This window comes from Trichoplusia ni, chromosome 15 (genome assembly GCF_003590095.1).
Source record: "Trichoplusia ni isolate ovarian cell line Hi5 chromosome 15, tn1, whole genome shotgun sequence".
Classification (NCBI taxonomy): domain Eukaryota; kingdom Metazoa; phylum Arthropoda; class Insecta; order Lepidoptera; family Noctuidae; genus Trichoplusia; species Trichoplusia ni.
The window spans coordinates 6,768,088-6,790,523 of NC_039492.1; the positions used below are offsets into that span (position 1 = coordinate 6,768,088).

The window sequence follows — 22,436 nt, forward strand, 5'->3', positions numbered from 1 at the left end:
AGATTCTAATCCCAACGATAAACAAACACCCATAAAATGATAGCCAAGAAATAAATTAAGAACAACACTTTATTTAGATATCTTGAAGTTGAATGGGCTTTGTTAAAAACATTTGATTCACCGAGCATCTGTGTTATTAATAATGGAAGGAAAAATATATAACAAAAACCGTAAAACGTCTATGTACGTAAGACCGATCTGACTAACGATATTCGTGTACTTACCTACCTACATAAAGCGTATAATTAGAAGCCATTTATGTATATAAAATTCTGTCCACATGCATAGCAGATCAGTCCACTCCTCATGAGTGGAAAATAGCTAATTAATTACCATATTAAGTGCACTGCGCTAGGACGTAGTGTATGACATATTTCCGAGTATGTTATTTGTATTAGAATAAGCTAGTTAATATGATTAACTGCATAAAATGTGTTTATCATCCCATTATGATTATTTAGTGTATAGACAATGGAGCGACCAAAGGCGCCGGGGGAAATCAACGAAATCCATAGATAAAAAATAGCACTGTAGGTATCCCTCGCTATTACTCACATTGTTGACTAATAGTGAGTCATTTTTATTTTCTAACCATTAGCTTTACTGATATATAAATACTATCTTAAGCATTCATACAAATTATAAAACACGGCCAATAAAAAAAACAATGTTATTTATGAAAATATCGTTTATTTATAAATTTTACATCTCTTCTTAAATTCTCATATTTAATTGTACATAATAAACTAGAAAAGTTAAAATTTGTTATAAAAATGACTTATTTAATTGGCACATACATTACTTATTTAAACCATAAGCTGATACTTAATTGGCATATGAATTTAATAGCATGTTTACTAAAAAAAAAAGCTCTGCCTTTTTCGTGGACCTACCAAATCATTGTTCGTATTTTAATTCAAATTTTGTAGTGTATTTGTGTTTCGCATTACAGTTGTTTTAGTCGAGACGCCACGCAGCGACGTGACTCGCCTTAACAGACTGCCTGGGTGGGTGACAACAAGTGACGTCGTGCCTGTACTTAATGATTTACGAAAACAAACGTATTTATATTTGGTCAAAGTGACAAATGTGTGAAATGCTATACAAACTTTTAGAATACGAAAAATACAAGAACGAAAAAGCTTAATTTTGCCACTTAAGTATGTAAATATTCAGTCTAAAAGGGAGGATGGGACAGGAAGTTAAGTATTTAAAATGACTGCCTTTGTAAAAGGACAAATGTATATTTTAATTGTTTAGATATTTTGCGATATCTTAAACGTCAGCGCACGTGGACAGTTATCAACACAAGCTTTGATTTGCAAGACTACTGCATAAATAACAATTCAGTTTCTTATCTGTGAGACGATTCTACTATCAGAAATTTCCGAGTATCCCCTACCCCGATGGGGTAGGGCCCGATAAATATGAAGTTCTTCTTGTAACAACAATGGCCTACGTGACATTTTAAAAACAAACGACTAAATATGAGTTATGATAGATAATTTCTTATAGGACGGAAGATTTTGAAAATTTTTTCTTGATAAAAAGTACTTAAGGTTAGTAAAAAATCTTATGTATAATGGATTCGAGTACACTTAATACTAAAACTTAGACATAGCTGTTGCTTGGCGGACATATGTCACTGGGGAAAATATTCGTAACTTGCCAGATTGGCAAAGATTATTTCCTTACGAAGTGCGATCTTAAAACTTAGATAACCCTTTTCCATGTCACTTGAAGATCGAATTAATTGCATATTTGTTCATATTCCGTTAATTGTGCACTCGAGCTCTACAACTGGTTACCTTATACCAATATTCGGTAGCGTATTTTTTTACTTTAAAACTAAATTATATAAAATCAGATCTTTACCAAAACAGCATTAGGGACTTAACAGAAAAATATAATTGTAAGAATATACTGTCGAAAAATAAAATACAAAACTATGCTTACTAATATTGAAAGCTACACTAAAAATGCTTCTAATTTTACGTGGAAGCGTATTAATTTTGTTGAAAGACTAGTTTTTTTGTGAAATACGTCAGTTTGTGATCAATGACACCCGCAGCTCTTGACCACCATGTTCTTGTACTTGCGAAGGATTACGTTTGAGTCGTCCGTGTAGTACAGTACTGATATCGCCGTCAGCTTGATTGGTGCACACGACGGCTTCGGCACCTTTAAACAAAGAGACTTCGTCAAAACCCAAGTAAAAGTAGGGGCAACTTCGATAGTAATATTATGCAATTCTATACTCCTGTTTCTATATAAGAGAATATTTTAAGGTCTATCTATTAAATGAAGATTAATAAAAGAAAGAGAATGGAACCAAGAATTGATTTCAGCTGACTCACGAATTTGGCCCTACCACCTCCAGAATCCTACTATCCCAGGTGCAAAAAATAGTTTGAGAGGAATTAAAGAACTTCTCACTTTGAGGTAAGTAAAGGAATATATACCCATAATACTTCCTTTGTCCTTTGTTTTGATAGCCCTTTTGATAAATTTCGCTGGCCCGGCAGCCATCAGCCCTAATGGGCTATATAGAGGAATTGGCGGCTCTGATCAAGCCGAGTAGAACACAATTCTCAATGCTGAGACGATTAAGTAGTTAATATTCGTAAAAGTAAAACGTTTAAGAAGTAAATTACTACTTCTCCTTGGGCATGTAATTTGACATCACTGTAATTTATCTTTGATCTGATACAACGCATAACAGATTTTATCTCTTATACGTCACATCTATTGCGTCTTTGTAAATGACTTATCGAAACACTTATCAAGCAACAATACGCTATCCTAAATACATTGTGACGCTTACCTTGGTGGGGTTTAGCAAGTGCACGAGTGTCTGTACAATGGCGTGATTGGTGGCGTTTTTGTGAGCGTTGAGGGGAAAGTTGCACTCGCCACTGCAGTAGAATGCGCCGTAGCCATCCGGGGCTATGATCCAGTCCTGTCAAACATTTATAATCAGTACAGGAAAACTATTCAAATAGAGAAAAATTGAGTTTCCGATACAGCTTAAGATTTTGTAAATTAAATAAATCAATAAAAGATGTAAAATTTTCAAATTCATGAGGAAATTTTTGTGTTGTCGCTTGGCAAAATTAGGTATTATCATTATTAGGTTATTTATCATTACCAAACCATACGAGAGAGAAAGATTATTGATTTAATTAAGATACATTTTATATTGATAGGATAGGAATTTTAATTAGTATTCAGTACTAACCTGCCATTCTAAATCCTTGAAACTAACATACAGGGTCTGTATCTCACAGCTCCTGGTCGTCCAGTGAGATGTGTCTGTAAAGAAAAAATTACGTTTTTAATGAGGTATCCTAATAAGTTATCAATTATTTAACCAGAAAATATGAACAAGCCCCTTTTTAACCGACTTCAAAAAAAGGAGGAGGTTCTCAATTCGACTGTATTTTTTTTTTTTTTATGTTTGTTACCTCGTAACTTGCGATTGGGTGAACCGATTTTCATGATTCTTTTTTTATTTGAAAGCTTGTGCTTCCCGTGTGGTCCCATTATCACCATTTCAATATCTGATGACGGGATCTTGTAGAAATTGGGGGAACTCTTCAATAAATAACAGCAGATTAACCGCAATTGTTGCTATAGCATATCTAAGCATTGTTTACGCCATCACACAACATATTATCAAGCCTGTACTTACTACAAAGGTTATAAAAACTATTTCGAAAAAAAATAATGTTCAAGGTCACTTACAAAGTTTTACAAAAAACGCAATACTGAAACTAAAATAAACATAATTAGATGTTTGTTATGATGAGATATTCGGTTATTCAAAATGGCCTCCATAATTAACATCACTCTCAAATGGTAACAGACTGGGTGGAGGCTTTCGAACAAATATCACTGGGAATTCTGGGCAGTTTCACGGGGGCAAAGAACTCATTTGGGCAGCGCGTTAAGTAGGCCTACCCATACTAAAAATCACTAACTTTCCACTAAAAAGTGAAAAATAAAATTAATTTTGGAAAAAAATAAAAACCGACTTCAAGACTACACTAACAATATATACAATTGAACTAAAAAGTATAAAATAATATTTTAATTACAAGCCAAAGAACACTAAAGGAAAATCAACGAAATTATTGATACTTATGCATACTATTTACATTTTAAAATCAGTTATTTTTGGAGTCGGTGCCAGCCAAAACAAAAACAATATATTAATGACACAAAAAGAAATTACATAAATAATTTAAAAACAACCGATAATTGAAAAGAAGACAATAAAATAATTTATCTATTAATAACACAAAAAAGAAACATAAACTAATACATACAAACATAAAACACAACCATCAGCGTCTTCTGCCCTCACGCGTCTGCCCGCATTTGGCACCGACCTCAAAAATAACTGATTTTAAAATGTAAATAGTATGCATAAGTATCAATAATTTCGTTGATTTTCCTTTAGTGTTCTTTGGCTTGTAATTAAAATATTATTTTATACCTTTTAGTTCAATTGTATATATTGTTAGTGTAGTCTTGAAGTCGGTTTTTATTTTTTTCCAAAATTAATTTTATATAATAACTTATTTCAAAGAAACAATATAAGCAGCAATTAAACGAACCTGTAAGTGGATTCCTAAGATAGTTCTCAGAGTACCCGTGTGACCTCCAGCGCCGTGCTTCCCGCTTCCTCCTAGCTCCAGCATCAGCGCTGCCGAGCTTCGGCCCGTTTTTGAAGAAGGCTACCAAGAACGGTTGCTTCCCCTCAACCACCACACCACGAGGCTCCTCTAAACCAATCTCTTCCGGCTTCACGTGACGTTCTGGAAATTGCGTCGAAAGATTACAATAAAATTTTTTTTCTACGTGAAAATTCCCAGATTTGAAATACTTAATTGAGGCAATATTTAGCTGCAGTGATAATTTACTCAGTGTTTTCAAATACGGTTGTTCGACCTACTTGAGGCATCAGGAAGTGAGTATTAATCATAGGAACAGAAAAAGTTGAACTATCATACCGGGTTGCGAGTGAGGATGTAGAGTGATGAAAAAGCCTCGGTTGTCTGCTGGTGACGAGAGCCAGGCTGACAGAGCACTGGTTACATTCAGCTCTAACCATCCCTCGGAGCCGGCACTTGTGTTGACTGCCGCCACCTTCTCCATCTGCAAGCTCCTTCAAACAAAAAGAAACATTTTAATTAAAAATGCATCCAAAATGTTTTATTTATTAATTAAAAGAAACCCATTATTATCAAAATGCGCTATAAAAGATCGTTTACGAGTAAAAGAAGATAATAAGATAATTTACGAGTGCAATAAAGTGATAAACATACTTATATGTATTAATAACTATTTTTACCTTATACATAGTGACGCGTAAACAATTGATGTTTACGCGTCACTAGACTCCAACTATGTATGTACCTAGGTATACAGGCCACCGCACCCAGAACAGAACAGTCCATTAATATAAATATAAGTGCTTCTTGTGGATTTATTATTATCGTATGCAAATATATGTCCATAGTTTAAAATGCACGTGTAAAGTCTGGTGTAGAGTCATTTGAGTAAGTAAATATCTTCATTGCTAAATTATTTCACAAAAAATCTTGCGGCGTAAGTAAGTCACCTACTAAATTTTTAGGGCATTTCGATTTCCTAACTAATAAATAAATCCCAATAATCCCCCCTAAAAGATGATAAATAGGTTTAAACCAATGCAGCGGTTATAGAACACGGCCCCATTGCCACTATTTACAGTTGCCGATGAATTAATGGATGGGGATATGACACTTCGTATTCTCCTAAACGTTTCGCCAACAGAATAATTGGAAATTCAGTACGGGGCGATCACTCACGTTCAATAAAATGATTTTCCATTCAATCATCGGCAACTGATAACCGCACTAAATTGGGGCCAAGTGCGGGGTTACCAAAAGCAAGCAAAACAACAGCAATTAAGGTCACCGCACCCCATATTGTCGACGCTGATGACTCTGTGCGCCACGACTGTATAGAGACTGGTGGGGTCCTCGGTGTGCGTGGGCGCCTGGTGCAGACGCAGTTCCGCCGTGAGCAGCGCCGACGCGTCACCCGGGGCACCGGTCACCTCGAACCAGACGTGTCTGCCGTGGCCGTGACGTAACGCACCTAAGTGATGTCCTGGAAACATCAAATACAAATATTGAACTTACAAGTCAACAAGTAATCTTAAGTAAATCTTACTAATATTATAAACGTGGAAGTTTCAATGTATGGATGTTTGTTCCTCTTTTAAAACTTAAACGGATTTAGATGAAAGTCGTTTCCCAGCAAGCTTATAACAAATCAACACAGAATAATTTTTGTCCTGATTTTTTATTCCCGTGGGATCATTTTCGATTTGTAGCGGGCGGGTACGCAGGCAACAGCTTGTAGTAACTGTATTAGCATTATTATCATGTTGAAATGCTTTTAAACTTCATATACTTTTTTTTAAAGATAAGACGACGATAGTACTCATACTTGGAATTTTGGGAAAAAATACGAGTTGGCCAAAGCAACCCGCTTTTGACAAACGCTTACCCCGAATAAGGACGCTACTGTAAAGGTTCTCAATATATGCCAATCTGTCGCTTCATAATTCCTTAAAGCAACACAAGTGACACGAGTTGCAGTACGGTCGACACAATGCAGCGATAGTACCTACTCTCGCTAAGCCATCGACCATGACACCCATGCACCCATACGATTTATGGTTAAAACGCTAGCTAAATCTAAATATGTTCAAGTATATAAATAAATAAATTCACCGTACATGGATATAAGCCAAAATAAGCAAAGGCAAATGTAACTTTCCAAACGGAATTGGGTTTAAATCCTAGAATACTAAAACAGAAAACGGTGTTTATATTGTACTATATAAACACCAATTGCTGTTGCCCGCGATTTCGTCTGCGTGGCTATGAAGATAAGATGAAGGAAAAATCAATCAATAATAGACAGTAGATTTTGCTACGAAGTGACATTAAAACAGTGATATCTCCTAAAATATTCACTCTAAAATTTGGTGATGTAAAGGCTAGTTTATGCAAACTTTTTAAGAGAAACAACTCCTTCATACCTGATTTTCAGATAACTTTAACCGATGTCTCGGTGCACGCAATCCTAGCTTACAAAAGATTATTTTTCCCGTTTTAAACAAACTCTTCAGCTTAATGATATTTCTGTAAGCTTGAGTTACTGTATATAACTTTGGATTTACTGATTGTTTCAGCAAGTTAATTCTTCCATATAATAGAAACGAAATGTATTCGTAGGCCTATGATTAACGTTAAATCACACAGATTATATTTGGTACTACATAAAGTTCTATTCAGCAATGTATACATATTAAAGTCTGAAAAAATAACTTTATTGAGAGTAACTATGATTAAATCCTCTAATTAACCTCTTAAGTGATATGACGAAGAGATGATTTAACAAAAATAGAAATAGATTGTTTATAGACAGGTGTTCATTGATCCGGTTGTAATTTGACTCCTAGCAGGTGTATGTTTAAAAACAATAAATATCAAATTATGAGATATTAAGATACTTAAATAAATAACGCATTAGGTATTTTAAAATTATGATTATTCATGAGGCAGATGAGTCTGCTTTGTTAAATAATATTGTGATCGGCAAAGAAAAATACTTTATTCTATAAGAACACGGGTGTAAGTATAATTTCAAAAACTATTAAGGATTCTTATTCTTGGAAACCTGTTTTTGTACCCAAATTGGTTCGACCAATTCGCGTATTGCCTCGACGCCAGCTTCCATGATGCAGTTCATGCCGTTAAAGATAGGAACAAGTGACCGAACGTCATCAAATTTAGGTTAACCAACATTGATTTAGTCATTTTAACTTCATGGGTGAACATTTGCTTTTCAAACTTTGTATATCTTAAGCCTATTTTTACTTGATGCTTCATATACTTAACTGATTTGCCATACTAAGATGTAGAGCGTGGATTACATGTGAGACTATAAATCCAAAGATGTCAATCCGAAACTAATACTATACCTAAAGTTAAAACTATAGTAGGTAGGTTAAACCACCAATTAGGTATGTAGTACGTCAATCCAAACGTGACGTCTACGTCGACGTACGGTATACCGTATTTTCAGGAGTAGGTAGGTCCATATAAGTACCTAATAACATAATTATTTACTTTTCCGTTTGTAGTATTAGTACAATTTTGGTATAAAGCATTCGTCGATACAGTTAAATTGTTTATACACGCTCCATTCATTATTTTCCTCGAATAGATTGCATTACATTGCATTCCAGAATAAACCGGTAGTCGCGAGAAACGCATATTATGTTTCTAAACTTGTATTCATTCATTTATCCTATTCCTAAGCATAATATTTTGAATATATCCCTGTCGATCAAATCACTTAATACGAGCAAAACTAGGTAAGTCCGTATATCCCACTTAGTAAATATGTGGAAATTGGTAAAATTTAACACAATACGTATGAAGCTATCATTCCTGTTCTAAAAATCATATTTATTAACCTCTAATGGTCCTACTGAGATACATATAGGAACATAATGCTGCTTTTCAAACCAATTAAAACAATTTAGATGAGATGATTAAAATCTCCAGCAGTGCGGACCGCTGCCGTCGGCACCTGTCGGTCGCTACCCAACTCTATTGAAGGATCTCCAAACAGTTACTGAATGTGGTGACTCAACATTTTACGTCCACTTACCTAATCTTTACCTGATCCTCACAGGTAGTTAACAATGGAATTTCAATGGAATTTCTTAAAACAAAAGGTTTACAATAGGTAGGTACACAAAAAGGACCACCTTCACAGCATGAATGTATCTTATAACATGCTGTAACATTCCAAACGGTATTATTATTTACTTATGGAAAATATAATATGTACATCAAATTAAAACAACCTGGCGTGTCTTTCTGCAGCATAATCTATCTTTTGTATGAACTATCTTAGAAGCACATAAAGTCTAAGCTTCATTGGTACAATGCTTTATCATCGCAACCGACCTAGGTTTCAAAAAATAAACAAAACAGGATAATTATTTTGTACTCATGCTATCCTGTTGAATGAAACTCGGTGCTAAGTTTTTGTAAAAATGGTATAAAACATGCAAATGAAACTCACTCTTGCTTTGAAAGGTCATAATGAGGTCGCTCTCATCGATAGCATGTTGTTCATCACCGCTAAGTGCCATCTCCGAGCTGCGTGTCGGACGTGCTTGCTCATGCTCTTCGGCTAGCTGCTTGTATACGTCTAACAAAAAGCTTGGCGCTGATCGGTCCATTGGAGGCGCACGAGCTCGCCGAGGCCTCTCACCGAGGCCCAAAAGCTCCAGAATTTCATGCTCCACCACCATCCGTTCATGTCGAGTCATCGAATGGTGTATAACAGTCTGATCAACGCCATTATCGATATATAATCCGGAGAGGGCCGCTTCAGCCGCGATTGTAAACAAAATAAAACACGCGCACGCGCACACGGTCTTCTGGTCAGCCATATTCGCTGTCGGAGCGCTCACTCGACTGGCGAGAACTGAGCGCAGAGGCGCGCGGCGGGATCAGCCGGTGAACCTGCCCACTCAAGGTAGGCCGCCGCGCGCCGCCGGCGCCGCACTTACCACATTCCTCCCCTCCTTCGCCTTACACATATCGTCCGTTTTAATAACGTAAACACTAAACACTCAGCCGGACACGTCCAGCCAGCCTGACTGCATATACATATAAGATCGTATTCATAGTCATACGTCTGTGCGGCGCAGGCAACGTCTAATCACGCAGGATTTGATCACTTCATGTGAATAAGTATTTTCATTTAGAAGATTTATTAACTTTTCGTTGGGTTACGGTTACTATTTGGTTAACGGTTATTATTGTGACAGAGCCATTTACAAAATGTGACCAATTAGTCCTTGCCTTCTGAGTATTTTTCTGCATATTAGTAGATATGAATAAATAATCAGTAATGAACCTTAGAGTTTAACCCTGACGAAAAACTGCAAGAAATATATTCTACCTCTGTTGTAACATTTGGAACCTATGCTGAAGGTCTCCAAGATAAGCAAATCCGCCATTACGGTTCACTGCCGATCTTAGTAGTTTGCAATGAGAGTATTTGAAACTCTACTTGTAATAATTGAATCGTACTAAGAATAGCCAGATTGTAGCCCCTACGTTTTATATGTTTCAAATGAAATGGTACATGCTATGGGTACACATTGGAATGAATAAATAAATGTTGTTTTGACCATTCACATACACTTCACGTGCTCCCCTAGGCCAGCGCACAGACGACGGCTACCCACGTCCGCGTCGGTCTGAACCGAAAATTAGGAAGCACTAAACAACAAAATATATCCACTATTTAGGTACTTAAAACATTACAAACAAACAAAGACATAGTACCAAATGTTTATTATTTGATCATATAGCTAATCCTTACATAATTAAACATTAACAAAAGAGTTTAATTGAACCTTTCTTTTCAATTCAGAACATATTTATTTTATCTTCAATATAGATATGTTGTGGATTGAAAAGAAGTTTCTAAATACATAATATAATGGGGATGATCACAATTTTTTTTCAGTCTCCGTCTGGCAGTTTAATGCATAATAATGGATCCGTATTTTTTCTTAATTTGATCATAATTCAGTGAATGGAACTTGCGCGTGACATCACGATTGTGTATAAATTTTACGAAATCGTTACGGCGCAAGCTCCTCTTCTAAACGCAAATGCTGTTTATCTTTGAAAAAATACGTGTCTAATATTAATAAATTATAATCTAACTGAGAGACCAAAAAGGTTTTTGTTTTTTTAATCACTGTCATCATCCCCATTGTGGAAAATCAAATATTAAGACACACATAATGTAACACAGCACAACATGACGTCTTAAGTGTGCTATTGTACCTTATAAATTCTTATTTTTATCTAAAATGGTTAATTTTAACATTTTCTCATTACTTGAAGAAATTGCTTACATTTATGATGTACTGAACCAATAATTGAAAAACTAATTATCATACTCTTATTTTAAGTTGGCAATACATTTCTAATGTCTTCAGAAAGGTAATCATTTATTTTCATGAGTGTCAAAAATATTAAATTACAATGTTTTGTCAGTTCTCACTTCACATATTTTTCCATGAATTTCTTATGGAACTCCGACCTCAATGAGTCATTAATAAAAGTATTTGTTTTCTTCTCAGGTTCTGATCGAGCACAGTTTTTGAAAACAACGTCATCATCCCATCTCCTCTTTACCTGAAAACAAATTTATATCCATGAGCAGGTTCTAATTTAATCCTTTATTGTACACAATATTGTGATATTTTTTATTTTAAATTGCTGTAATTGACTGGTTTGTTACCAAAAAGTCAATAGTTTATAGAACAAACAGAAGTAATTTTGGGGAAGGCAGCTAGTATGTCTTTTGAAATGAGAAAAACTTAGAAAAAATGTTTATACCTTCATATCATTTTTCTGTCCGGATGACGCGTAATTTAAGAGTGGGTTGCCTGACAAAATGTTTTCCATACGAATCCTCTCTTCTTCTTGTTTCTTTTCAGCATCCTGCAACAGCAACACAAATTTTAATAATGTAGGACAGTAATTTTTACAAAAGATGAAACCAAGTTTTGTAAGTCAAAAAATTAAAACAAAACAATGGTATACCTTTTTGGCTTGTTCTATTGCTCTTTCTTTTTTTATTTTGTTAAGCTCTGCTAGGAGGGCTGCAGTGTCATCATCTGAGTCATCCGAGTCTGAAGAGTCACCTTCTAGAGGGTCATCAGCATCCAAGCTGGCTGCAGGTACTTGGTCTATCTTTGGCCTCTTTGTCATAGGCTCATTCTGTCTTCGGCTGCTTGATGTTTTGACATCCTTCTCTCTGTCATCTAACTCCTTACGAAAGTCTCTTGAACGTAGCTCATCTGTGGTGCCTTGACCTTGTTCTCTGAAATTTGTATGCTTATGAAACTTACAATTTTCATTCATCATAGTTGGTCCAGTATATTAGTTTATTCTGTACAAATACATAGTTTGCAAATATTACCTGTATTTTAACTTGGTATGACCAGGAAGATCTCTGCTGGAGTACTGACGAGATATAGCACTCAAATCTTTTTCTCCTCTTCCTGTTCCACCTCGAGCGGGATCAAAAGTAGGCCTGGCCGCAGTAGTCATATCGATGTCTAATTTTCAACCCTAAAAGTACTACAATTGTTAATATTGCTATCAAATCTATTTCCCTATGTCGACAATGTTTGCTAATCAAGCAATTCGATAATAATCATCTTGTGTTAATACATACGTTTTGCGTTTTTCTGATTTTTTTCAACGTTAACTATATTTCCACGTATTTAGCAACGGACCTAAGTGGTGATTTTTCAGTACTTGAAGATTATGTGATGTATTTATATATAATATTATCAAATTCCTCAATAGCGTAAGAGACTGCTTCTATCCATGCACAAAATTATACTTGTCAAATGTCAGAGTCAGTGTCAGTTCTCACATTCATAGAGAAAGAGTAAATACACTAGGTCTCTATTCACATTAGTAATAATTAGAAAAAGGAATTTTCAAATGCCTTAGAGCATCTACAATCTCCTAGATACAGAGAAAGTAATGAATGAGAGTTGTTAAATTATAAATAGGTAAATTGTGCAAGACGATTTCCATAACTCTAAAAAAATTGTGATTGTTTGTTAAGATGGTTTAAAAACAGTATTAACGCTAGGGGCGTCATCTGCGCCGAGTATAAGTAATGTACATTCCTTTGCCAATTATCTTGCGGCACTAATTAATAAGTTAATATTATAGTAACTTTCATTGTTACAATTTTATAAATGGTTTACAAAGAGCAAACGATCTGCATATTCGAAGTTCTAATTCTAAACTGGCAACATTAAAACCAAACCAATTGCGAATTGACGAACTTGGTTCAGTCAGTTCGTGTTGCATTGCATAGCCTTAAAATTACGAAATTTGGTATTCTACAATAGTTGTGCTAGTATTTTTATATCCGTATTTCTAAAACATCCATCAGGTAAGTAAGTTTAAGTTTTGTAATAAATTAATCGGTTTTTGTTGTAAAATGTCTTGAACTAAGTTGGTGCGTCAAACATGAACTAATCGTATTGTTAGACGCCATTTTGTGCTCATGATGTCTAATTTACTCATAAACATTGCTATGGTTACATAAATATAATAATTGGTTTTATACCAGTAATGACTTTAAATAAGGCACTTTCTTTTGTGTCACATTAGCTTTTTATACGAAGTAATACAATAATTGTGTAACCTATCATAGTGCCTGTTGGTGTTGACAATATAAGTAGTTCCTAAAGTTGAAATAAAAATTGTTTCATTATCTACAGAATGGCTGAAGATCTAGATGTAGAAGCTATGTTGGAAGCGCCCTATAACAAATCGGTAAGTGTATCAATTTACTATTGTACTTTTTATAAACAGCTCATGTTACTTCTAGTATTACCCAGAATACCTTAGTTTAAATTAATTTGATGTATCAGTCCTCTGATATTCTTACATGTTTTTGTATGTCTTATCTTTGATATATATTTATATATATGTAAGTAAAGTAATTCGGTGTACAATTTCTGTAGCTTTATTATTGTAACATGAAAAAATTTAAAAAAAATCCATTTCAAGCTGTACTACTATTCATTCAAAAATACCACGCCTGGTCTAATGTTTACTAAGCAGTATAACATAACAAATTGTAAGCAAATAAAAATAATCTGATAAGCTTTTCAAAATGTCGTCCAACAATGTCTTAATCCAAATTATGTAAAAAGTTGTAACTGTTTAAAGATGTTTTAAACTAAATTTAAGTTTTAGGTAAAATTCTTTTACGTAATCTTTTTAAGTAGTTAATTACATCTCTGAACAGCAACTGTTAAGAAAATGGAACAAAATTACATTTGAGAATCATTTCTTGTATTTATAGAACTTTGTGGTAATAGTCGAGCATACTTCACCGACCTGAACAGACAGAGAGGTATCCACCACTATACTTACCTAATTTTTTTATTATTTGAAAACTCAACACATCCTAAAATTGTCAATTAAAACAAGTAAGAAAACAAATAAGATTTTCATAGAGCGTAATTTTGAAAAAAGACCATGAGCTGATGGGCCATAAATCTTTTGCAGAAGTATCCCTGTGTGATGTTAGCGCTGTGTGCATCCTTTGTCAGTGGTTTTAACAACGGTAAGTGTAGAACAGGTCGCCGAGACTGCCATGACATGGATGAACATTCGTTGGTTGTAAACCAGCTGTCTACAGTAGCCTAGGCAAAGTAAAAACCTGCAACATTTGTGTTGTTTTAACAGTGTCATTTATACCAAAATGCCATTGTTGAAATGCTACAAATGTTCTCCATGTTGTTGTTATAAATTAACTAATGCAATTTTTATTTATTCACTCGGCGTGTGTTGCTGTGGCGCTGCTTCTACCTTGTGCTTTGTGTGACAGGATAACACTTCCTCTTCAAAGCATCGTTCGGACAAGTATTCTGATAAGCACAAAGAAAAGGATAGAGATGGAAGCAGAAGGTGAGATTCTATGTTTGCCTATTTATAATTTAATCCCTTGCAATGTAACTGCCAAAGTATTTAATGATAAACAAAAAAGTGATTCAGAAGTAAATGTTGGCGTATATTAATTAAGATTAAAACTGATCTTGTTTTAGACGTAGCCGCTCAAGAGATAGAAGAAGATCGAAAGATAGAGATAGTAGACGATCGCGAGATAGAGATGACAGAAAAGATAAAGATAGAGAGAGAGACAAAGACCGTAAAGAACGTGATCGCGATCGCGACCGTGGCGATCGCGATCGGGACCGAGAGCGCGGTGATCGTGATCGGGAACGTGAACGAGGTGCCGATCGCGACCGCGAGCGTGATAAGGATGTAAGGGAGAAGGATCGTTCCCACAGAGACAAAGATCGCGAAAAGGACAAAGAACGCGAACGTGACAAAGATAAGCGCAGAAGTAGAGATAAAGAACGTAGTCGCGAACGCGACCGCAGTAGTCGTGACCGCACATCTAACAGCAAAAAAGAAAAGAGTATTGAAAGGGACCCAGCAAAAGAATACCGCTCAAAATCTAGAGGCCTTGAACCTAAATTAGATGATCTACCTCCAGAAGAAAGAGATCTGCGCACTGTTTTCTGTATGCAGCTATCTCAACGAATTCGAGCTAAAGATCTCGAAGAATTTTTCTCATCGGTTGGTAAAGTTAGGGATGTAAGACTAATTACTTGTAATAAAACTAGAAGATTTAAAGGCATAGCATATATTGAGTTTAAAGATGCCGAATCTGTACCATTGGTAAGTTCAAACAATAATACTTCAATTGAAACAGTCAACTCAATATTTATTGCACAGATTCCTTCCTTTTTTTATCATCAATTATTTTATACAAATCTCGAAATTTAATACTCAAAGAAGAATTGCCAAGTGGGTTATTAATAAAGTACAAAAGCAATTATTACTCACTATTCACTAAAAATAAAAAACAATCTAAAAATTTTTAATGATTATTTTGTGATAAAAGTAAATTTTCCTATTTTCAGGCTTTAGGTTTAACTGGACAAAAACTACTTGGCGTTCCTATTATTGTACAACATACACAAGCTGAAAAAAATCGGGTAGGCAATACCTTGCCTAACTTAGCACCAAAAACCAGTAACGGACCGACAAGACTATATGTTGGTTCATTGCATTTTAACATTACAGAAGACATGCTACGCGGCATATTTGAACCTTTCGGGAAAATTGATCATATTCAACTTATGACTGACCCTGAAACAGGAAAAAGCAAAGGTTATGGGTTTTTAACGGTAAGTAACAGTATAATTATTAATATAAGACAGACTAACATTCCCATTCTTTCAGTAACATGTTAAAGCGTAATTTTATCCAACTACTATTGCAAACACTTGATTTATGTAGAATTAAAGTCCTGTTTGAGTTACTGTCCAAATGTAGTAAATCCGATTTTTTTTCTTCAGTTCCATCATGCTGCAGATGCAAAGAAAGCTATGGAACAACTGAATGGTTTTGAGTTAGCGGGTCGGCCGATGAAAGTTGGCAATGTGACAGAACGCACAGACGGAGGGTCCAGCACAAGGTTTGACGCTGATGAGCTTGATCGCGCTGGTATTGATTTGGGCGCTACTGGGAGATTACAGTTAATGTTCAAACTTGCTGAGGGAACAGGATTACAGGTAACATTATTCTATGACGAATTGATTACTTATTTAAACTGTCCTTTTAGAAACTCCATACAGAAGTACCAAAGTTATTGAGCAAGCTTTTCTAGGCAACATAATCTTAATAATGTTTGATTAGATGTGGTTTTCACTCCTTGTTGTGTACCATTTATCCGTCATGGCATATTACATTAATTATGTTTTCCAGCAGCATGCAGATTTCTGAAAAGGACACGTCATCAGTGTGAAGTTTTTAACACTAGTATCTGCACTGCTCAGTAATGTACACTAACCTTGTCCATATAATAAGCCTTATTATGTTGGGTTACAGAACTAATAGATTTCCGTCATAAACGCTATCTTTACAATTGTTTTTTTTTTTTTTTTCCAATGCTAGTTAAAGCCTAGCTCTAGCTCTTATACACGTTACTATTTTTGGTGGGGTATTATTACATTATGGTATATGTATATATCAAGAATTTTTTTCTAGGCATTTATTTTAGCCTTCTTCAATTATTTACTTAATAGTGATAGACAAATCTGTTTTTTTATTTCTTTCGGAGTAACATACCCTAAAATGTTTATCCCTGCATTATCATCGTTGTTGAATTAAGGTTTAAGGAATATTTTTCTTGTTGTTTTAGGTAACTGCTAAGCTAGCACCAGTTCAATGTTTCACCACTTTACATTTGCAGCTTTACCAACACCAAGAAGCCTACAATCATAATGTTCACGTTTTTAGGAATAACAACAACTTGATGTTTGAGTTAGATATAATTTTAACCGAATGAATGTATCCTTTCTAGCATGTATAATTTATTGATTTCGGACTTATTTCAGATCCCTCCTGCTGCAGCATCAGTATTGATGGGGGCTGGATCAGCACTAGTAACTCCTCAACCGCAAGTGGCCCCACCTATCGCAACACAATGCTTCATGCTGAATAATATGTTTGATCCGGCCTCGTAAGTATATTACATTGCCTACGTTTATTCACTTAATTCGCCCATTTAAGCAGTCACTCGGCAATGATGATTAATATATTTTTTTCTTTTTTTTAGGGAAACTAATCCAAGCTGGGACATTGAAATAAGAGACGATGTTATAAGCGAATGTAATAAACATGGAGGTGTACTGCATGTTTATGTGGACAAAGCTTCTCCACAAGGAAATGTTTACTGTAAATGTCCAACGATAGCGACCGCGGTAGCTTCAGTAAACACATTACACGGGCGGTGGTTTGCTGGTCGCGTCATAACTGCGGCTTACGTACCGCTTGTTAACTATCATTCACTGTTTCCCGATGCTATGACAGCGCTCACTCTACTGTTGCCGACCCGACAACGATAAACTACAGTAATAAGCATTTATTTTAATAGTTTTGGTCTTGATTGTATACTGATTATATCTAGTGATGACCTAATTCTAGGTAATAAAAGTTATTTCGTAAATTATTATTGTGTATTATTTTTACATAAATGAAAATTAGGTGATTTATTATATTGTGCCATACTATAATAGTAAATAGGTACAAATATACAACTTAGCAGTAAACAAAACTATGAAAATAAAGTTGTGTTATATTTAGTTACATCACAATATAATATTTACTGAACATTAAAAGTGTGCTTTATACAGCTTTAATCCAGTCAATCTCCAAAGTTGCTGGTCCTTTTTGTTTGATTGGTTGATAAACTCCACCATACATCTGTATCCCTAGACTAGTAATTTGAGACAAGTCTAAAGTTTCATTGTTGTTCACTCTTTTACCTCTGTAATAAGCTTTAAACTCGGAAAACTTAAGATTACGAATAGCAAAATCATCCTTTGGTGCCTGAAACAGAAAACATAAATAAGGAGGATTTGAAAGATTACCAAAGTAATTTAAGATTATGGCAATGAAGAAATTACCTGAAAATATTGTTCAAATGAATAGTTGGGTTCATCATTTAAACCTTTATGTCTCAAAATAACTTTGAAGCCATTATATTGCCCTTGGCCCCTACACTTGATTTGCAATTTTGTGTGGCCTGTCAGGTTGTATGTCTGTATAGCTCGTATTCCAGCAAATCCAGCTCCGTTGAGTTGTGGATTTAAAAGAGCGAAAAATATAGCTCTTCGGAAAGCAATATTCTTGTGTATCACAAATACAGCTTTGGACATGCCTACATCGCGCACTGTGTCAGATTGCTCTTGCCAAACCTCAACGTCGTCATTTTTTGTGAAGTCAAACAGGAACTGCCCATCCTCGACTTGGTCAGTACTGCAATGAAAAAGCGTTCATTAAAATATCATAATTCCCAACCTTGCTAATCGCGCCTTGCAGGCAGGCAATGTCAGAAGAGGTGATTTTACCCTAACCATCGCGAACAATTGGATAGTAGTACTCAGTTGTGAATGTAACGCTTACCTCAACCTATATTAGCAGCTTGCTTCCTGCCTCAAAGAAACTGAGTCTGTAAGGAAGACTAGTCTGTGCAAGTGTTTTCAGCTTTCCTATTAAGATCCTTCCGAAAAGGTATCGGACCTCCATAATTGGCTTAACAGGCTAAACAGGCAAACTACGCGTACCTGCGTTACCTATTACTGCGTTTTGTTAATATGTAGATTGGACCATCCAATCTAAATTTTTATCTCCACCGCAAAGTTGCAGAGTATCACCGGCATCACAAACCAAGGCGACCACGTAGTTTTCTTTTGCTTTACGCATGTCTACATGGATTTATAGTTATTTACCAGGAAAGTAAGAGTGAAAACGTCTTTATTATATGTCTTCTAGCTTTTCGCCCGCGTCTAGGTCGGTTATATCGCATTTCCAAGAGAACTCTCAAAAGTCCGGGATAAACACTATCCTATGTTCTTTCTCAAGGTCAACTCTATCTACCAAATGTCATTAAAATCAGTACAGTGGTTTAGACGTGAAAGCGTAACAGACAGACAGACAGAGTTACTTTCGCATTTATAATATTAAGTAGGGATTATACTCATTAGGTACCTACACGAAAAATAGTGGCATACCTTCCTGCGACCGCTGCTTTGTTTAGTTATATAAATAATACTATTTGGGCAAAAACCAATATAAAACAGCAATAAAGATTAAAGATATTTAAGTACCTACTTAGTTAAGCAAGTAGCGTTCTCAACTACCTACATCGACTTTATAATAAAATTCTGCTCGATCTGGATAACTAATGTGTATCAAAAACACATCACAAATAAAACAATGTTAGATAATTTTGTACACTTAACTTTCGTCTTCCAAGACGCCTCCTAAATCAATTCCACTTATCCCGCACGTGTTACTTTCGATATCAGACATTTTCAAGTCGGAGGTTAGCTTCTTATTTGTATAGTAGGTAATTTATATTTAATTGAACCTAAAGCGGGACAAAAACATTGCAGGATTTAGTCTGTATCGCGACTGCTGAATAGATATTTAAATGTTGACCTATAGATAAGGTCTTATCAGCAGCAGAGTTCACTGTGGTACCTTATAGGTACCTACATACATTACGTACGTAAAAGCAACAGACAATGAACTGCTATGCAGATAAAGACAATGTAAGATCGATTTACGTCAACATTATTTTTTTACAATAACTAAAACATGAAAAAAAATGACTTGAATAACTTGAATTTAAGTTAAAACACAACTTCATTTACAGTGAGATAACTTGGACAAGACCCACTATCCAGTCGGGAACGCAAACAAGAACATTGTCCGCTAGAATGAAAGAGACAAAAACAGCAAGATGACTGACGATCTTTATGCGACTGACGAATATTTAGGCAATCGATCAATAACGTAACGACAATGGCTTTTTAGCCTAGATAACTAATTCAACGAAATCACACATTAGCTTCCCTAAAGGGATTTATTTTATTGGTATGCATCTGGCGTAGCAAAAAAAAGGAAAAATAAGATTCTAATTCGCAAAAAATAATCTTATAACTTAGTTTTAGACATGTGCGGAATATAACTCTATTGAATACTTTTGTAGAAATACATAATGATGGCGCATTTACATTAGGTCGGTCACCGAAAGCGGCGGCTGTATTCGGTTTAACAGAAACGCTTACCTAATACCTCAATTCGGCCAGCAGCCGAATACGGTCTAACCGACTAATGTAAATGCGCCATATAAAATGGTATCCTCTCCTTAACCACGGCGAAGACCAAAGACTACAATAGTATACTGGCAAGCGAAGACGTAGGTCCAGCAGAATGTAAACCATTTTGAAAAATACTTAACTCTTTTCTTTCAGATTATCAAAGAATACTTACATAACGTACTTAAAGCTTTCCTTCTAGCCAACATAGGCAACTTATACCTAGTGGTTATTCAACCTAAGACATCGCCCTACTTACAAGCATTTGTCGGCGTAAGAGCTTGCGGTAACGAGGGTAACACCAAGGGTAGGTTATTGGCCCTCATCAAGTCAGTAAATGTTTTAGTACTTATGTCTTGGTTAAGTCTGATGTTAATTTAGAATTTTCTACTAAGTTTAGTCGTTTACAAATATTTGTCTGACAATCAATACATAGCTATTTATAGGTAAAGTTTATCTGAGATAACTCAAGCTTAGTTTACACAAATTATCAGTAATTATTTACCTTGTCAGGTACTTAAGTAGTTAAATAGAAACTAAGTATAAAGTAGGAAATTTTATAACAATATCTAATTCTCCACAAACCTGTTATTACATCCTCCATAGATAACCACAGAACATAAGAGTAAGTTTATAACACTAAGCACTTTAACATTAAACATTTTATTAATTAAATTTACAAACAATTTATTTAGGCAACTCACTATCTTCAACTACACTATATCAAATACATACTAATAAGTGCTCCGTGATATGTAGTATCTGTCACACATTCATTTGAATAAACAAAATAAATTTATATAATAATTATTATGAACATTTGACACTGTTATCTATTGTAAAATGTGATTGACGACTTGACTTGATATATACGTATAACATTTTTATTAAACGGGTCACTCAAAACCTCTGCTTAAGATCTTGGAATGTTCAATGCATGGCCTTACCAAGTCACCATTTTGTAGTTCAGTGGTCGAAATAAGGTAATTGACTAAATCATATGAAGATAAATTTTTAAAAAAAATTGGTTAAGTAGGTATTTTTAATTATATCACATCATTAAAAAGTAAGGAAGATAAAAAGCACTTAAGTTTGGTGATAGGGTTTAAAAACCTAGTAAGAAGCGTACTGGTAATTGACGTCACGTGAGGCTTCTGAATTGAATCACTGTATCCTCTTCATTTTTTGATTACGAGATAAAAGAATGTGTATAATCATAATATAATGATATACAAGAGATAGAAAACAATGGCATAAACCAAAGGAGGCTATGCGGCCTATGCCCAGGAGAGGGTTCAAGGCTGGTGTTAATGTTGGTATTTGAAAGTACCTACCTTCATTTAGCAAACAATTGCAGAGGGCAGATACTCTCAAATTTGAGCCTCACGATTTCAAGAACTCCAGTGTTATAATCCATAAAAACATACCTATACCCCATTTTTTTCGATAATTTAGAACTCATTACGCAGCAGAGCCTCTAAAACTCAAACGTAAACAAAGCCTCATGTAGGTAAAACTTAGTAAGTAGAACCGGACCGAGAAAAAAAAGTTTTTTGGTGCTCAAATTTCTACCTATATTATGATAACAAAATCCAACATTAGGTTCGTTGACTTCATGTGCGCAACATGTTTTCACAATAAAACACTTATTATACCTACATACTTAGTGGCTGTTTTTTTGTGTTCCAACTTATGACACACGTTAACGCTAAGTGTTGATCACGAGTTTGCATCGTGTCGTACACCTGTAATATTATTATAGAAATTTCTAGAAATTTGAAATTCTTAAAATTAACATACAGTTATTATGCATAGTGCTGCATAGTGAGTGTAACCACCTGATCCATACACCTTATCTCGCGTCTTCCACGCGGCCTTTAGGTACACAATGTGAATGAATGTCATTGACCTTCTTGATATTGAATTTATACAAAGGATAATTCAAAGGTTGCTTTGATCAGTAAATAAAAACAACTAAATTAACTTTTAGTGGCTCCAATGCGGTTTTTGGCCTTTCAGTGAGGTAACCTGTAAGCAACAGAATATTGTG

General features: G+C 35.0%; 4 protein-coding genes across 8 annotated transcripts; 1 reads left to right on the plus strand and 3 right to left on the minus strand.

Moving 5' to 3' along the window:
* Window positions 1-670: 670 nt before the first annotated feature.
* Window positions 671-9,722, minus strand: LOC113501458 (protein 60A). The gene is made up of 7 exons (XM_026882609.1): window positions 9,160-9,722; window positions 5,970-6,159; window positions 5,016-5,170; window positions 4,620-4,820; window positions 3,239-3,312; window positions 2,825-2,959; window positions 671-2,181 (listed from the first exon to the last, which is right to left on the minus strand). The coding sequence occupies exons 1-7, from the start codon at window positions 9,530-9,532 to the stop codon at window positions 2,056-2,058; spliced, it is 1,254 nt and encodes a 417-aa protein (XP_026738410.1). The 5' UTR covers window positions 9,533-9,722; the 3' UTR covers window positions 671-2,055.
* Window positions 9,723-10,618: 896 nt separating this feature from the next.
* LOC113501460 (protein CWC15 homolog) lies at window positions 10,619-12,527 on the minus strand. The gene is made up of 5 exons (XM_026882612.1): window positions 12,349-12,527; window positions 12,091-12,242; window positions 11,712-11,991; window positions 11,505-11,609; window positions 10,619-11,300 (listed from the first exon to the last, which is right to left on the minus strand). The coding sequence occupies exons 2-5, from the start codon at window positions 12,219-12,221 to the stop codon at window positions 11,163-11,165; spliced, it is 654 nt and encodes a 217-aa protein (XP_026738413.1). The 5' UTR covers window positions 12,222-12,242; window positions 12,349-12,527; the 3' UTR covers window positions 10,619-11,162.
* Window positions 12,528-12,955: 428 nt separating this feature from the next.
* On the plus strand, window positions 12,956-17,730 carry LOC113501455 (RNA-binding protein 39). The gene is made up of 8 exons (XM_026882606.1): window positions 12,956-13,086; window positions 13,418-13,472; window positions 14,536-14,615; window positions 14,753-15,392; window positions 15,638-15,904; window positions 16,076-16,291; window positions 17,117-17,241; window positions 17,338-17,730. Exons 2-8 carry the CDS (start codon window positions 13,419-13,421, stop codon window positions 17,624-17,626), a joined length of 1,671 nt encoding a protein of 556 aa, XP_026738407.1. The 5' UTR covers window positions 12,956-13,086; window position 13,418; the 3' UTR covers window positions 17,627-17,730.
* Window positions 17,731-17,838: 108 nt separating this feature from the next.
* LOC113501462 lies at window positions 17,839-22,416 on the minus strand. Of its 5 annotated transcripts, none has more exons than XM_026882615.1 (4): window positions 19,940-20,308; window positions 19,525-19,653; window positions 18,188-18,539; window positions 17,839-18,110 (listed from the first exon to the last, which is right to left on the minus strand). In XM_026882615.1, the coding sequence occupies exons 2-4, from the start codon at window positions 19,593-19,595 to the stop codon at window positions 17,907-17,909; spliced, it is 627 nt and encodes a 208-aa protein (XP_026738416.1). In that variant the 5' UTR covers window positions 19,596-19,653; window positions 19,940-20,308; the 3' UTR covers window positions 17,839-17,906. The 5 variants fall into 5 exon arrangements, with proteins under 5 accessions (XP_026738416.1, XP_026738417.1, XP_026738419.1 ...); XM_026882616.1 differs by lacking the exon at window positions 19,940-20,308 and adding an exon at window positions 19,795-19,887; XM_026882618.1 differs by lacking the exons at window positions 19,525-19,653; window positions 19,940-20,308 and adding an exon at window positions 21,334-22,416.
* Between the last annotated feature and the right edge of the window lie 20 nt (window positions 22,417-22,436).

Coding starts and splice junctions, on each gene's coding strand:
- LOC113501458 (XM_026882609.1), bottom strand. CDS start 9,532: ATGGCTGACCAGAAGACCGTGTGCGCGTGCGCGTGTTTTATTTTGTTT. Junction 4,821..5,015: donor ACATCCTCACTCGCAACCCG/GTATGATAGTTC, acceptor CGCAATTTCCAG/AACGTCACGTGAAGCCGGAA. Junction 3,313..4,619: donor TCTTAGGAATCCACTTACAG/GTTCGTTTAATT, acceptor TTTTCTTTACAG/ACACATCTCACTGGACGACC.
- LOC113501460 (XM_026882612.1), bottom strand. CDS start 12,221: ATGACTACTGCGGCCAGGCCTACTTTTGATCCCGCTCGAGGTGGAACA. Junction 11,992..12,090: donor CATACCAAGTTAAAATACAG/GTAATATTTGCA, acceptor TACAAATTTCAG/AGAACAAGGTCAAGGCACCA. Junction 11,610..11,711: donor CAATAGAACAAGCCAAAAAG/GTATACCATTGT, acceptor TTGCTGTTGCAG/GATGCTGAAAAGAAACAAGA.
- LOC113501462 (XM_026882613.1), bottom strand. CDS start 21,048: ATGTTTAATGTTAAAGTGCTTAGTGTTATAAACTTACTCTTATGTTCT. Junction 18,540..20,971: donor TATGGAGGATGTAATAACAG/GTTTGTGGAGAA, acceptor TTTTCATTGCAG/TACTGACCAAGTCGAGGATG. Junction 18,111..18,187: donor CATTTGAACAATATTTTCAG/GTAATTTCTTCA, acceptor TTTCTGTTTCAG/GCACCAAAGGATGATTTTGC.
- LOC113501455 (XM_026882606.1), top strand. CDS start 13,419: ATGGCTGAAGATCTAGATGTAGAAGCTATGTTGGAAGCGCCCTATAAC. Junction 13,473..14,535: donor AAGCGCCCTATAACAAATCG/GTAAGTGTATCA, acceptor TTTGTGTGACAG/GATAACACTTCCTCTTCAAA. Junction 16,292..17,116: donor CTGAGGGAACAGGATTACAG/GTAACATTATTC, acceptor GACTTATTTCAG/ATCCCTCCTGCTGCAGCATC.